Raw genomic sequence first — 16475 nt, 5'->3', positions numbered from 1 at the left:
TTTGCGTGGTACGCGGGCCTCTCATTGTTGTGGCCTCTCCCGCCGCGGAGCACAGGCTCTGGACGCGCAGGCCCAGCGGCCGTGGCTCATGGGCCCAGCCGCTCCGCGGCACGTGGGATCCCCCCGGACCGAGGCACGAACCCGCGTCCCCTGCATCGGCAGGTGGACTCTCAACCACTGTGCCACCAGGGAAGCCCTGATGCTACTCTTGATGTGCATTTGGGTTATTGCTAGTTTTATGTTATAAGAAACTGCGCTGTTGGGACGATCCTTGTTCATTTCTCTGGAGCAATGTGCAGGAATTTCTCTAGGATAAATACTTAGGAGTGGAATTGCTGGATCATAGTACATATATAACTCTGACTTTCTTCAGTAATACCAAATGATTTACTAAAGAGATTGTACCCATTTAAAGCACCAATGTGTGTTTCTACTGCTCAACACCCTTATCAGCACTTGATCTTGTCAGATTTTCAAATGTTTGCCAACTTGGTTTGGTGTGAAATGGTTATCACTGTGGTTTTCACCATTATTATTGAGATTTTAGTAATAATGTAATAGTCATAATAATGTGGCTATGAATTATCACGGGAAAGTTTTTTCTTCCTCCGCTCAGTGCCCACGTACAAGAACTTATCTTTGTAGCCCTGGTACACAGGATGGATTTATTTCTAGTTCATTCTTCACACTGAGTGTGTAGACATTTGGAATATCAGCTTTGTGTAGGGAGATGGTGAGGGGAGTTGGGATATCTCCTTTTTTTTTTTTTTTTTTAAGAAGACAATCATAGCCGCCATTTATTGAGAACTCTTTAAGAGGAGGTCTTGGCAGTCTCTCTATATAAGTAAGTTTAGTTTTCATAGTTTTTATTTTTTTCTTTTATTTATTTCTTTTATACAGCAGGTTCTTATTAGTTATCTATTTCATACATATTAGTGTATACATGTCAATCCCAATCTCCCAATTCATCACACCACCACCACCCCCCAACCCCTGCTTTCCCTCCTTGGTGTCCATACGTTTGTTCTCTACATCTGTGTCTCTACTTCTGCCCTGAAAACTGGTTCATCTGTACCATTTGTCTAGGTTCCACATATATGCGTTAATATATGATATTTGTCTCTTTCTGACTTACTTCACTCTGTATGACAGTCTCTAGGTCTATCCACGTCTTTACAAATGACCCAATTTCATTCCTTTTTATGGCTGAGTAATATTCCATTGTATATATGTACCACATCTTCTTTACCCATTCATCTGTCAATGGGCATTTAGGTTGCTTCCATGACCTGGCTATTGTAAATAGTGCTGCAATGAACATTGGGGTGCATGTGTCTTTTTGAATTATGGTTTTCTCTGGGAACATACCCAGGAGTGGGATTGCTGGGTCCTATGGTAATTCTATTTTTAGTTTTTTAAGGAACCTCCATACTGTTCTCCATAGTGGCTGTATCAATTGACATTCCCACCAACAGTGCAAGAGGGTTCCCTTTTCTCCACACCGTCTCCAGCATTTATTGTTTGTAGATTTTTTGATGATGGCCATTCTGACCAGTGTGAGGTGATACCTTATTGTAGTTTGGATTTGCATTTCTCTAATTATTAGTGATGTTGAGCTAACGACTGTCTGCGGCCTGGGGGTTGGGGACCCCTGTGTTAAGGCATAATGTAAGTATGAGAGTGGATAAATGCCTTAGTTGATATGTATTACTTTATCAAAGATTACTTCAGCAAAGATTACTTTATCAATTTTTCTAAAAATTCCTTTATTAAATCAAAGTTGATTATCAATTTGGAATCCCTAGGTAAGTCATGTAATGCACTTATTTTCAAATTCTTTCTATTGCTACCAGCAGTAAGAAATATACTTTACACCACAGTCCAGAGCACACAGATGCACGCGCATACACACTACCACACACACACAGTATGTCATCACATCTAAGACTCCAGTGGTTGTCAAAGGCATTGTTATTTTAAATACCACTAAGAAAGAAAGAAGTGATGCCAATTAAATTACGCCATTCCATCGATTATAAAGGTCATCGTGAGTTCAGAGAAATTAAAATGTAAAAAAATGCTTTTTTAGAATCAATGAAATATTATATATATAATATACATAATTATGTTACTGAGCCAGAAGTTTCATAAACCTTTACTATATACAGTGACTGTTTTTTCTCATTCTGATCTAATGTATTTTATTAAAAATAAAGCTGATCCCCCATAAAAAGGAATGAAATAATGTCATTTGCAGCAACATGGTTGGACCTAGAGATTGTCATACTGAGTGAAGTACGTCAGACAGAGAAAGACAAGCATCGTATGATGTCACTTATGTGTGGAATCTAAAAAAAAAAAGGATACAGGGACTTCCCTGGTGGTCCAGTGGTTAAGAATCCTCCTTCCAATGCAGGGGACATGGGTTTGATCCCTGGTCGGGGAACTAAGATCCCACATGCCGTGGGGCAACTAAGCCTGTGCGCCACAGCTACTAAGCCCGTGTGCTGCAAACTACAGAGCCCATGTGCCACAACACACAGAGCCCATAGGCTCCGGAGCCCACCCGCAGCAACTAGAGAGAAGCCTGCACGCCGCAACGAAAGAGCCCACGTGCTGCAACGAAGATCCCACAGCTAAGACCTGATGCAGCCAAAAATGAAATGAAAAAAAATTTTTTTAAAAAGGATACAAATGAACTTATCTACAAAAGCGAAATGAGAGTTGCAGATGTAGAAAACAAACTTATGGTTACCAGGGCGTAAGGGGCGGGGAGGGATAAATTGGGAGATAGGGATTGACACATACACACTACTATATATAAAATAGATAATTAGTAAGGACCTACTGTTATAGCACAGGGAACTTTACTCAATACTCTGTAATGGCCTATGTGGGAAAAGAACCTAAAAAAGAGTGTATATATGTATATGTATAACTGATTCACTTTGCTCTGATGCAGCCAAAAATGAAATGAAAAAAAATTTTTTTAAAAAGGATACAAATGAACTTATCTACAAAAGCGAAATGAGAGTTGCAGATGTAGAAAACAAACTTATGGTTACCAGGGCGTAAGGGGCGGGGAGGGATAAATTGGGAGATAGGGATTGACACATACACACTACTATATATAAAATAGATAATTAGTAAGGACCTACTGTTATAGCACAGGGAACTTTACTCAATACTCTGTAATGGCCTATGTGGGAAAAGAACCTAAAAAAGAGTGTATATATGTATATGTATAACTGATTCACTTTGCTGTACACCTGAAACTAACACAACATTATAAATCAACTAGACTCCAACAAAAATTAAAAAAATAAGCTGATCCCACTAAATTTGTTGAACAGCACACGAAGCTGTTTTAAATCTGAGCTACACTATTGTTTTGAAATAAGGAATTGGAGGTTATGTTCTGAGACTGATTTCTTATCCCAAATCAGAGGTCGTACCATATCCTTCGGTCATTCATTTCATTCAAATGTGAACCGATGGCCTGCTATTTAAGTCAGACCTCTTGATGGTAAGTGACAGAAACTCATCTTGAACCAGCTTTGGCCAAAGGGAGGTTTTGTTTTCTGTAAGGGCAGGGGTATGCTGGTGGGCCCAAGGCATAATGGAACCAAGGGCTCAAATACTGTGAGATCGCTCTTTCTCTCCCTCTATCTCTGTTTTGTCCCTGCTTTTCTGTGATTTCATTCTCTCGGATTCGCATTCTCTACGAGACTTAACCTTTGTCATTGGCATATACAGGGATCATAGCTTCTTTTTACCACTGTATTTTCCTTTTACCATATTTTACGACCAGAGAAAAATCCTCTGAAGGATCTGATCGTTCCAGCTTGATTCCCGTGATTGTCCCTGTGGTCAGGGGTTAGGAAAAAGCCATCTCCGCTAGAAGCATGTGGGTAGCATGGGGGAATGGTACAGTTCTCGAAAAGGAGGGGTCCTGTTTCCCTCAGAAGAACACAGTGGATGCCCAGCACACCTAGAAAGGGGTAGCACCAGACATTGTATATTGGAGTTTAGCCACTCCCAAGAGGTAGTACACAAGGCTTGCCGATTAGCATGTTGAAACCCAGAATTGCCATCAGTTCAGTTCCACCTTCTTTTTTCCCCAGAGCTTGAGCCTCCCAGTGAAGATAATAATAACTGACAGCAGCCAGTGTGTGACTGTCAGTTCAAGGACACTGGGTGGAAAACCATGCTTTCAAAATCCAAGAGAGAAGCTACCCGGAAAAGAAACCGTTCTACTTCTCATCACGGCAGAGCACGAAAGGCTTCAAGTGAAGTCCAGGTTTTCATCCTTGGGTGATGGTGTTCCATCCTCTGTCAGGGAGCCAGAGAATGTTCCAGAAGGATGAAGCCTCAGGTTTCAGCTGAACAGGCTGCAGCCTGTCACAGACAATCCTATGATGTTTATTTAAGGGATGTTTTCTGGCAGTGTCTTTCCTCACTTCTCTCTTTCTTTCTCTCTCTCTCCCTACCCCCGTCCAGTCTGTCTGCCTGCCTGTCTCTCTCCCTTTAATCTACATTTTATCATTCTACAGCTATTCAGTTAGACGCTTGCCCTACTATTCTCAGTGCACACGGCTGCAATTTTCTTTTCTTTTCTTAGCATCTCTCTTTCCTGAATCCTGTTCTTCTCAGTTTTGCTACAATGTGCCAGAATTTTGTAAATTATACCACTGGTTTACTGCCAAGAACGATGTGCCAATTGCAGCTTTATTTGGGCAGCTTTTTTGAATCTTAAATACAGTATCTGTTTCTGTAAGTATAGCCTTCACTCAGGGAGATGGTGTCTCGCTTTGATGCTGGTGGAACAGCAACAGCAGATCAGGGGTATGTAGACGAAAGCCTCGAGGGGAAGAAGCCTTTTGAGGAACTCTGGGTGGAGCGGTGCTTTGTTCACTGAAGCTCTAAGAGAGCAAGGATGTGTCTCCCAGATCCTCTCAATCAAACAACAGACAAGAGTTTATGAGATTTGTGGATGTGGCTTTTGTCTAATGGAGTGAACTCCAAGAGATTCACAGGAGACCCACGAAGTTCTTAATGAGTTATATATTCAGAAATATTATCAACATAACTTCCCTGAGAAGTTTTCTGTCTACCTGGGAAGACAGAACCTACACACGTCTGAAACAACTTCTGAAAAATCCAAACCCATATAAGATCAGTGCTAATTCAAAAATAGGACAGAGCATGTGAATGTGAATAGACTTTAAAGTGAAGATTAGAAAAGACCAACTTAGAGGAGCTAGGCTTTGAAATAGCTTTTAAATCAGGAAAGGGGCTGAGAGGAGGGGAAGGGCTTTTCAGGTGGGTTGTGTAAAGGCAGAGAGACAGAAACAAGAAGTTGTGAAATAGCACAGGATTTATGATCAGAAGAGTTCAATCCTTGTTTGCCTTGTACTCGATATTCATTTCATTCTCTGAGCTGACATCAGAGCATGAACAAGGTTACAAAGGGTTGCTGCCCTCCCCACCTATACATGCTAGTCCCTGAATGATACCTCCCTCATGGGATTGCCCTAGGACTTACTTAAAGGGGCAATGAAAATGAAGGAATCTGGTGAAGGTGTCATGCACCATGCTCATGGTTTATTACCAGTTGGAGGAGAACTACCATGATCCCAGCTAGAGGTTGACTATAGGAATGTTCAGAGGGGACATAATTTGAAGACATGTACTGCACTCTTCTCCCCGTTACTGTCACTCCCTTTTACAGGTGAGCAAACTGAGGCTCAGGAAAGGAAAGTGGCTTCCTCAGTCAATACCATAGAATTAGTGGAGGAGCTGGAACTTAATCCCAGGGCTCTTTCAATTGCATCCTACCAGAGAGGATGGCCATGCGCCATTGAGGAAGCTCAGTCCCTGCTTGGCGTCTCATGGGCTAGAACATCCAGGTCCTGAACAAATCAGGGCGAAGCAAAGGCTTCCCTTACTGCCCGCAGAAGCCTTTCTCAGATAGTCAGGTATCTTCCTTTGGAGGGAGGAAACAAAGAATTAACTAGACAAGGCTCTTATTACCTATGGGTGTTTCAAAATATTCTAAATCACTGTTTTTCCAATTATTTTGACTAAGACCCATAGGAAGAAATATATACTGTGACCTGTTATTTGGGTTAATATAGTATTTATTGTCCAATCAGAACACTTCTGAGTGTGAGGGAGTGCTAGTGATAATAATGCCGGGAAAACAGACACGAAATCAGACTGTCTCATGCAAACGGGGACGCCCTACTGCACGTACACCTGTATAATTAAAACATAAGTTGGACAAAGTAGTATTTATCTTTAATATGTGCAATGAGCCCTGACATTTTCAATTCTGTTCTCTTTCACTCTGAAAATACTAGCTATGACATTAAATTGGGTCAAAAGTTTGAAACGCTACTCTAGTTGATTGTTGGTACATGTGAGGGCTTTGGGATGGTGATGGGGAGGGGAAAAGAGGAGGGTGTATAGTGAAGCGAATGTCTGAGATGTACTGTAAACTTGTCCCATCTGAATATTTTCGTGGATGTTCTCCTCCAAGAAAAATACTGGTAATAAACATTGCCTTCAGTCTACTCCCCGTGATTAGCAAAAGGTTTATTTAGATCCATCTTTCTGGATCCCCTTGTTCCACTTGGGACGGGCATCGTCTCTGTGTACTTCCGCCACCCCCTTTTCTTACCCTTGGGCTTTTATCTGTTAGTCTGCCCCTGATTTAGAGGTGTAAAGCTTCCAAGGAAGAGGGTCTCATTTACAGTATCTGGCCCTCTGTGTACTCGCTCCTATATCTTGGAGTTGAAGCAGATGCTCTTGAAAAGCTAAATTGTCTTCTCTGCTCCACTCCTTCAAACACACACATTTATACACAACTCCTGGACATCTCTCCTCTGTCTCAAAACTTTGCCAAGACATAACAGAGCAAGTCTTGCCTGCCAGTCGGGCATGTGAGACTCACACCTGGGCTTCTTCAATCAATGGTCCCCCGTATATTAGGACTAGCTAAGAAGCCCTTGCAAATTTACCCACGGAGGAGAGAAGGGTTACCACTCTACCCTCTGTCCACCCTTCCTCAGGCTCTCCCAAAATGTTGGAACACTTGTAAGTGTTAGCAAAAGCCACAGAATGCGAGAGACTCAGGAGTAATGCTTCACAGCAGTAGAATAAGGCTCCCATTTTGTAAAGATCTTTAGGACGTGAAGACATACAGAGAAACACAGGGGTTTTCCTGCCTTAAAGGATAAACTATGTAATATCTTGAGACTGAAAGTCACTTATTCCTAAAGCAGATTTTATCACCCAGTCATACGAATTCACAGACTAAACTTGACAACAGTTTATTTTACTAGAGAGGACCCACACCCCCTTTTTTGTTTTTAAAACAAATACTGCTTCTTATATCAGAATTTGTGTACATTACAATCCGGTCATGGCTTAGCTGGCTCAGGGTTTCTCATGAGGTTGCAATCAAGTTGTTGCCTTGGCCTGAGGTTTAATCTGAAGGCTCGACGTGTGTGTATGTGTGTGTGTGTGTAGATCTTCTTCCAACCTTATTCACATGACTATTGGCAGGCTTTTGTTCCTCACCACATGAGCTTCTCCATATGGGACTCCATCAAGACCTGGCAGTTGGCATGCCCCAGGATGCGTGATCCAAGAAAGACAGTGAGAGAATGTCCAAGATGGAAACCACAGTCCTCTTATATCTCAGAAGAGACATAACATCCCTTCTGCTATATCCTTTTCATTAGAAGCAAAGTCAGTAAGTCCATCCCGATACGGGAGAGTTATACAAAGGTATGAATTCTGGGAGAAAGGGATCACGGGGGGCTGCATATCACAGTCTACCCTCTGGCACCCAGTGATCCCTGTCCTTCCCACATGCAAAATACACTCATGCCCTCTCAAGGTCCCTAAAAGTCTTATCCCATTGTAGCATCAGCTCGAAGTCCAGAATCTCATCATCTCAATCAGGGCCAGGTGGGGATGAGGCGCCTTCTATGTACTTCTTTAACTGTAACTGCTTGAATACAGTTCTCCTCTATCTGTAGACCTGTAAAACCAAAGAGGTATCTTCTCCCCACATACCCAACCTACAATGGTCGAATAGCCATAATATAACTGCTATAGAGATTCCTGTTAAAAATGGGGTTAAATGGGAGGCATAAAGGAGTCACTGTTCCATAGAAGTCCTGAAATCGAGCTGGCCAAGTTTTGGTAGTTCTTTCTTCAGGCCTCACAGTCTGGAAAGAATTCTTTATGGTTCTCTGCTCTATTCTCTACGCTCTTGATTCCACCCTCTAAGCAATCTTTCCTTTTCCAGGAAGGGTAACACCTATTTACAGCTAAGCAACTCTATGAGCCTGTTTCCTGACAGTAGAATTCTGGGAGTTCAAAGGGCTCTCCTCACTCTATAATGTCTCTGTCCCCCTCAGTCATGTTGGTAATATTTCTGAATATATACCTCATTAAGCACTTTGTGGGTCTCCTGTCCATTAGACATTCTGTCCATTAGACAGAAGCCACATCCACAAATCTCACAGACATAAACTCTTCTCTGTTGTTTCTTTGAGAGGATCTGGGAGACACACCTTTACTCTCTAAAGGGACTCTTGTATGACTGAAAGTACTCTGAAGCACCACCTTGACTTAACAAAGGATTTGACGGTCATATCCTTGGCTGTGTTTTCCTGGCAGTGCCCTGGATTTGATCTTTGTTCAGAAGCCATTCAAATGTCCTTTTGACTTTACTACAGCTGCAGTGTAGCCCCTTTGGCAAATCATTTGCTAGCACTAAATCATCTGGTTCCCGTAAATGAATACCCTGTGTCTTCCAACAGTGCAAAATACCTTTTCCTTTTTCTTAAAATTTATTTATTTATTTATTTTAATGTATTTATTTTTGGCTGTGTTGGGTCTTCATTGCTGCGTGCAGGCTTTCTCTAGTTGCGGCCAGCTGAGCTGGGGCTACTCTTCATTGCAGTGCGTGGCCTTCTCATCGCGGTGGTTTCTCTTGTTGCGGAGCACAGGTTCTAGGCACGTGGACTTCAGTAGTTGTGGCACGCAGGCTCAGTAGTTGTGGCTTGCGGGCTTAGTTGCTCCGCAGCATGTGGGATCTTCCCGGACCAGGGATCGAACCCGTGTCCCCTGCATTGGCAGGCGGATTCTTAACCACTGTGCTGCCAGGGAAGTGCCCAAAATACCTTTTTCTAAACATCCAAATCTCCAGTATTGTCACCGTTCAAATTTATATCCTGAAGCTATACTGAGTGGGATAAAACCATTCCAGACATACGAGCATAATGACACATGATTTATGTGTCATAAGAAACATGAGGCAGATTTTTCTCTTTTCTTCCAACATTTGTCAGCTACCAATTCTGAATCATATGCTAGGTATACAAGGCAAATTAGACATGGTTCTCACCATTGAGCAATTTAGAGACATGATTTATCTCCACAAAATATATATTTTTAAATTAAGTCTAGACCTATGCTGTCTAGTATGGTAACCACTAGCCACATGGCTGTAAAAATTTAAATTAATTAAAGTTCAATGAAATAAAAAATGTATCTGCCCAGTTGTACTAGCCATATTTCAAGTGCTTAATGATCACATGTGGCTAGTGGCTATCCTATTGTATGGCATAGATATAGAGCATGTCCATCATTGCAGAAAGTTCCATTGGATAACAATAATCTAGAGAAGAAAGCAGTAAGATCTAATAAAGATAAGCACTTATCCTTGTTTGAAATATATTTGTCTCTCCTCTCCCATACTAAAAAGTTTCAAATATCAAGGAGATACTGCATACTTCTTTAGTAAATACTCTAACATGCTTCATAATAAAGAATGCTGTAAAACCATGATTCTTAATAATTTTTTGGATCACAGACCCTTATTAAAATCTACTAAAAGTCAGCGAGTTTTTCCCCAGGAAAGTATATTCATGTACCAAAAAGCATGTCCAATTGCAAGGGGTTCATGGACTCCCCCAAAGTGCTTCCATTGTTCCTCTAGGAGGCCAGGGACTCAAGTTTAGAATCTTTACTGCGAAGTGAGTTTGATTTTCCCATTGACTTTCAGTATAAAATTGATGATGTAGTTTACTATTAAATATGATGACTCCTGATAGTAATAAAATTATTATTAGAATAAGGATGATGAGGGGGAAAAACAAAAATTTCTGACAAAAGTTAAGAATGTATAGCTATCTTCAAAATAATTAAAAAATAAACCCAACCCTTTGAGCTAAAACTTTAACACAGAACCAGCAAATCTGTCAACTTGCATCATGTATCACAGTCAATACAGGAATGTAGTTTAGCAAATTGGCTACATCTTCCGTTAGTTTCAAATGCTCCCTCTACCCACCACCGTCACGATGAAAAAACTTTTAGGGTGATGAAAAGAGCAGTCTAGCCTTCTAAATCTAAATTCCTGGTGTAATTCTAATACATTTAATAGATATTTCTTAAGAGTGTGTTGGTTGCCTCAATGGTGTTAACTACCTGGACATACTGGATGAAAGGGTGGGATTCAATGGACCAGAAAGACCCTTCTTTGAACTTTGGGAAAAAAGGAGTGACTATTTCTTTGCAAATCTGTTGATTTAGATGAAGTTTCTGCAAGGAGAGCAGAATTATAAATGGAATTGGCTCCAGGTATGGCTGAGGGACAGAATCCTACATGGCACTGAGTTTCTGATTTCTGAGCCAATGTAGAATTTGTATTTGTGTAGAAGAAGCACTGAAGCATTCTTTCCAAAGAGTGGTAATCTGAACCACATGAGGACTGATTAATGGTTTTCATGATAAAACCTCAATTAACCAGAATTCTAAAGGGACGGCCTTTTGTAAATAAAGAAGAGTTTGTTAGGAAACCTCCCTCTCTCCTTCCCTGCCAACTTCTCTCTCTCTTTTTATTCTTTTCTTTCTATTTTAACCCTGTGGAAAATCTTTCTCTAATATGTGTGGATTTCCTTTGCTGCTTTAGTGAGCTTTAATACGTACAGTCTGCTGAACATAAGTTAGTCAGTGGTCTCTGATCTTATTGTATCCTTCATGATGTCCGTTTTGTAGACTAGTCATCATTTTTTATAGAAGTTGATATATGAGTTTAGGCTGAATATAAACTGGGATCCTGGGGGAAGGGGTAGCTAATATCCGTTTATTTTGTATTCTCTTATCTCTTATCAATAATAGGCAGTAAATTTCCTGTTCATTTGTGAATCAGTTTGAATGCATTAAGCTGCAAGTGACAATGCTATTCACAATGGCTTAAATTGAAAGGACATTTATTATTGACCTAGCAAGAAGTATGGAGGTAGGATGTCTAGGGCTGATTTAGTAGCCCAATAAAGTCATCACAGACCCCAGGTTCTTTTAATAGTTCCACTCTACCATCCTCAGCCAAAAACCTTTTGTCCTGAGACATCTTACCTCATGGTTGCAAAATGGCTGCTGTAGCTTCAGGCATTTATCCTTACACCATAGCTTCCAAAGCAGGAAGGGAGAAAAGAGGGCAAAAGAGTTTTCTTGTGCACTTTTCTCTTTTATCAGGGGGAAAGTCTTTTCCATAAGCCCTGTTCCCCCAAAGCAGACATATTTTTCCTTGTCACTGGCCAATACTGGGTTTCGTGCCTACCCCTGGAACAATCATTGGCAAAGGGGAATTTCTGACTTAGAGTCATCACAGTTCAAGATAGGCAGAGAGAGATAATGAGTGGTTGTGATCTAAGTGGAGGTGGATGGACCAATATAAGTGTGCTACTAATCAAGTTGCTAATCAAGGTAAACTCTTGAGATCATCTGAACTGTCTGCCTTGCAGGCTCTAATTTAAGTAAAGGCAGTAGTGAGAATGCCTGGTTTGGGGTTTCAATGGGCTTTCCAAAGAAACAACTGAGGGCTTCCCTGGTGGCACAGTGGTTGAGAATCCGCCTGCCAATGCAGGGGACACGCGTTCGAGCCCTGGTCCGGGAAGGTCCCACCTGCCGCAGAGCAACTAAGCCCATGCTCCACAACTACTGAGCCTGCGCTCTAGAGCCCGTGAGCCACAACTACTGAGCCCATGTGCCACAACTACTGAAGCCCGCACGCCTAGAGCCCATGCTCCGCAACAAGAGAAGCCACCGCAGTGAGAAGCCTGCGCACCGCAACAAAGAGTTGCTCCCGCTCGCCGCAACTAGAGAAACCCACGCGCAGCAACAAAGACCCAACACAGCCAAAACTAAAAAAAACAAAGAACCGAGCAAGCCAAAACAAGATGGAGCAATAGTTAAAAAAAAAAAAAAAAAGAAACAAATGAACAGAAGAGCTGCTTTACTCTACCAGGGACGCTGCTACCTTGGGGGTGGTGATGCGAACCATCTTTATATCTCCTTTTGACTCATTATAAAGACTTGTCTCATGGTGTAACCAGGAGGGTTCCTCTCTTTAGGCAAACATTTACCACTCTTCAAATGACACCAGAGTTGAGCTTGTGGTCTTGAATCTGTGGTTTAACAATGCATGTAGTTTATTCCTGACGTGCCTGGTGAAGGCAAATGGAGAAAACTCAGAACTCAGAGTATAGAAATCCAGTTTCTGACAGTCGGCCCTGAACTTGTTTGTGTAGCAATCCTCTTAGATGTGTAACAAGGCTTTGGCGTGTGAGGACTTGCAGTAACCTCATAAAAGAGAATGTTCTTATCTGTGATGGTTGCGGTCCCTGCTGGTAAATGTGTGATCAAGATGGTATTAACTCAACAGTCAGTGATCAGACTAGGAAGGCTAGGAGGAAAGATCTCTAAATGTAAGATTATCGCTTTGAAGTTTGGGGCCTGGCACTGCTTTAAAGATTAAGTATCTACCATTTACTGGAATTCAATATTTAACAGGTTAAAAATGAGTCAGTTCCAACTTCCAAATGAGTTTAAATTTTGAAATCAAGCACAGACTTTCTCTATGAGGCTGGTGTTTTCAAGGGTAGCAAGACTCATCACGAAATTTGACTTTAGCCATGCCTCGGTGAGAGGTTTTGAAGAAACATCCATATCATCAGTTTCAACACTCATTTCCTACAGATGTACCAAGACAGCTTTATATTTCTTTGTCATTAAGATAAGACATTTGATTTTCCTCCTTAACCTCCACCCAAGTTCATTTCATACAATGGACTGATTCTCAGGTAACATAAACACCCACTTCTACCAGGTTTTCTTTGATTGCTGGAGAAAGTCTGGGCCGTATCTGAGTTATACACATTTTACTGCGTCTCCTCTGGCATGAGATTCATATCCATCGGCCTCTTCTCAGAGTGAAGTTGACTTTCTTTCAATTCCGAGTCGAGAATTTCAGTTGGCATGTGGTAATTCCAAAACCATTTGAGGCTCATCTTGATTGGCTCTGGTAATCCCAGCCCAGCCAGGTTCACTCTGAGAGGTCCCCTGTCCCTTCATGAATGGCCACAAAAGCTTTTACTCTTGGCTGTGCGTTCTAATAGCCCCTCTTGCATGGACTGTGCCAAAGCAGTGCTTCAAAAATATTCGTCCGTATCATGTGGCTTTTCTTGCTGCAGTTTCTGTTCTTTTTTATTGTAGGATCTGGAGACTCACCACTAGAAGACGATGAAGTCGCGTATTCACACGCTAGATATAAAGGTGAATGCTTTGCTTATGTGCTAATGAAGACCTGCTGATGCCAGGAGGACTTTCCTTTTTGCCCTGCAGAGCAGACTATAATAAAGTGACCAGACAACACGTTTTAAGTTCTAATTACCTGTCGAGAAAACAAAATGTTTTAAAATTAATATGCATACGCTCCCATTTGAAAGAAAATACAGAAAAACAAATGAAAGAAAACAAAAAGCATTTGGAAATCTCTGAAGTGCTGTCCTTCAGCACCCCAGTGGTCATTTTATTCTCATCAGTTTCTTTACTGTCCTTACTTCTGCAAAGCCAAGCTCTAGCTGATGAAAGTGAAAATCAAGCCATGAGTTCTACCTGATTCATACATTACAGCCAGAATCGTCCAGAGTAAACCATCCCAGGTCAAATCTGGACCCAGTGCTGCTAATGTACTGAGATGAATGAGGAATGAGAAAACTTGATTTTCATAAGCTCATTTCATTGTGCTCTTTCTGAGTCTGGCTTGGCTCCTGAAATGATGAGTAAAGTGTGTTGCCCAATGAAACTTTAATGATAAAGAGCTCCATCTCTACACACTTCCAGCAATCCACCCCTCCAGCAGGTATAAAAAGCCTAAACAAGAACCTTCTATGCAGGCTCAGGTAAGTATGTCCATAAATATTTTCTAATGGTGAGTCGTTTCTCTGAAGCTTTGGGAGCCCTGAGGAAAGTGAGGGCAAATTTAGATTATTTCTCTCTGAATTCAGTTCCTTTTACAGTTGAGAAATAATCTGAAGACAATTGATTAATAAAGTTCTATTGTGGCATTTTGCCCAGGAAATGTATCTGCGTTCTGGCAGGAGGACACTCCCCTGCTCTGTTGCGATATGTCTGAGTTATAAGAGAATCAGGGTAGTACTGGTCAGCCTTTGGCTGGAGAGAGTCCTTCAGTTGTTTTCCACACAAGTGAGCAACCTTGCTAATATAATGACTGGTGTCTATGTCCAGGTGTTTCCCACCATGTTCCACGTTTGCTTATGACCTGTGAATACAGATACTCATTCCTATCCACAGCTCCTATATTACTGCCTCAGGAATTAACCAATCCAGCAAAGCACAAACTTGTTAATTAGATGTTTGGGGTAAGGTGGTATTCTGATTCCTAACACTTTTTTTTTTTTAACATCTTTCTTGGAGTATAATTGCTTTACAACGGCGTGTTAGTTTCCGCTTTATGACAAAGTGAATCAGCTATACGTATACATACCTAACACTTCTTAATTGAGAGTTCTGAAAAATCTTTTTTTTTCGAGTCCCTTATTGAAAAATCTTCCTAAAACACACGCGTGCACGTGTGACCCTTCACGTGTCCAAGAGGGGTTATATAGCGCCCTCAGATTACTGTTCTCAATGTTCATCCTCGCTTCGCAGCACCGCAAGTGTGGAAGGTAAACCAGATGTAGGGAAATATGTGCCTGGCCTAGAGCTTGTTTAGGAATGTTTAAGGATAAATACTTCTTAGGAAATTGTTTTCACTGTCATTTTTTTTTAGTTTTAAAACATAGAGGCAAACCATTGTCCATTGGGAGATTAGTTCTAGATCCTTCGGCCCCTATACAGTGTCTGGCACATACTCAGTAAACGTTTTTTTGAATTAAATTGATAATTTATAAAATTTATCAAAGAAAAAAGGAAGTGAAGTGTAACCAACATTTAATGTGCTTTTGATTCTTTTACTTGGAATGCCATCCTGTCTTCACACTAATTGAGGGAAGGAGGAAGGAGCGTAGAGATATGTTATTATTTACAGATGAAGGAACCGCACATTAGAGAGGGGAGGTGACTTGCACAGACTCACACAGCTAGCAAACGTTACGTTTGAGTCTGAAATCCAGATGTTTTAGCTCAACATTCAGAGTTCACTAGTAGCTCCTTGGTCTGCTACATGACACTGCTTACCCCAGGAGCTCCACAATGGCCCAGGGAGATGAAAACGTTTTCCTGAATAATCGATTTAGATTTCTCCCTAAATAAACCCTGTCTTAATTGAAGCAGCATAAGAGCTTCCTTTCTCTAAACCTCTATGTTAAATGTTCCGCTAATTCACTTTTAACTCATGCTATTTGCATGCACTTCAAATTCAAGTCACTCACTGAATTTTTAATTATTATCACTGCAGGGCTGTTAAAATGTCAAAATATCTTCCAAAGGTTTGTCTTGGAAAGTAATCCAAAAGAAATTCCTTTTGCGAATAAATAGAAACAAGATTTTTTCCCCCCACATGTTGACAACAGCACAGCTCTGGGATGCGTAGGCAGCTCTGCTGGAAGGATGTGAAGACTCAAAATAGCTGAGTAAAAAAAATCTGCTAATTGCATGGTTGTACTGAAATATGTGAATTTGTAATACATGTATATGCAGGTCATTCTCTAATGGACCTGCTGCCTTAAATATTTGTCCTGGGCACATTTGCGAAAAAGACAACCATAATGTGTGTGTGCTAAGAATTGCAGGTCTGCTGCCTCATATTAGTTTACTCTAAAATCGTGCCCCTCGGGCTTCCCTGGTGGCACAGTGGTTAAGAATCCACCTGCCAATGCTGGGGACACAGGTTCGAGCCCTGGTCCAGGAAGATCCCACATGCCGCAGAGCAACTAAGCCCGTTCTACTGAAGCCCGCGCACCTAGAGCCCGTGCTCCGCAACAAGAGAAGCCACCGCACTGAGAAGCCTGCGCACCCCAACGAAGACCCAACGCAGCCAAAAATAAATAAATAAATTTAAAAATGAAAAAATAAAATCGTGCCCCTCCTAAACTCACGCCAAAGTCCAGAAGCTGGAGGATGTGAGTGTTTTCAACATTTGAGCGAAA

General features: G+C 41.4%; 1 protein-coding gene across 1 annotated transcript in view; it reads left to right on the top strand.

Annotated features, from left to right (window-relative positions):
• SRPX (sushi repeat containing protein X-linked) overlaps positions 1-16475 on the top strand; it is a 100183-nt gene that overhangs the window by 30791 nt on the left and 52917 nt on the right. The window contains exon 5 of the mRNA XM_024764572.1: positions 13579-13638. Within this exon, the coding sequence (XP_024620340.1) occupies positions 13579-13638 (60 nt within the window). The remainder of the gene's footprint in view (positions 1-13578; positions 13639-16475) is intronic.

This window comes from Neophocaena asiaeorientalis, unplaced genomic scaffold (genome assembly GCF_003031525.2).
Source record: "Neophocaena asiaeorientalis asiaeorientalis breed wild unplaced genomic scaffold, Neophocaena_asiaeorientalis_V1.1 scaffold870, whole genome shotgun sequence".
In the NCBI taxonomy this organism is placed as follows: Eukaryota; Metazoa; Chordata; class Mammalia; order Artiodactyla; family Phocoenidae; genus Neophocaena; species Neophocaena asiaeorientalis.
This window is presented reverse-complemented; position numbering and strand designations above follow the sequence as displayed.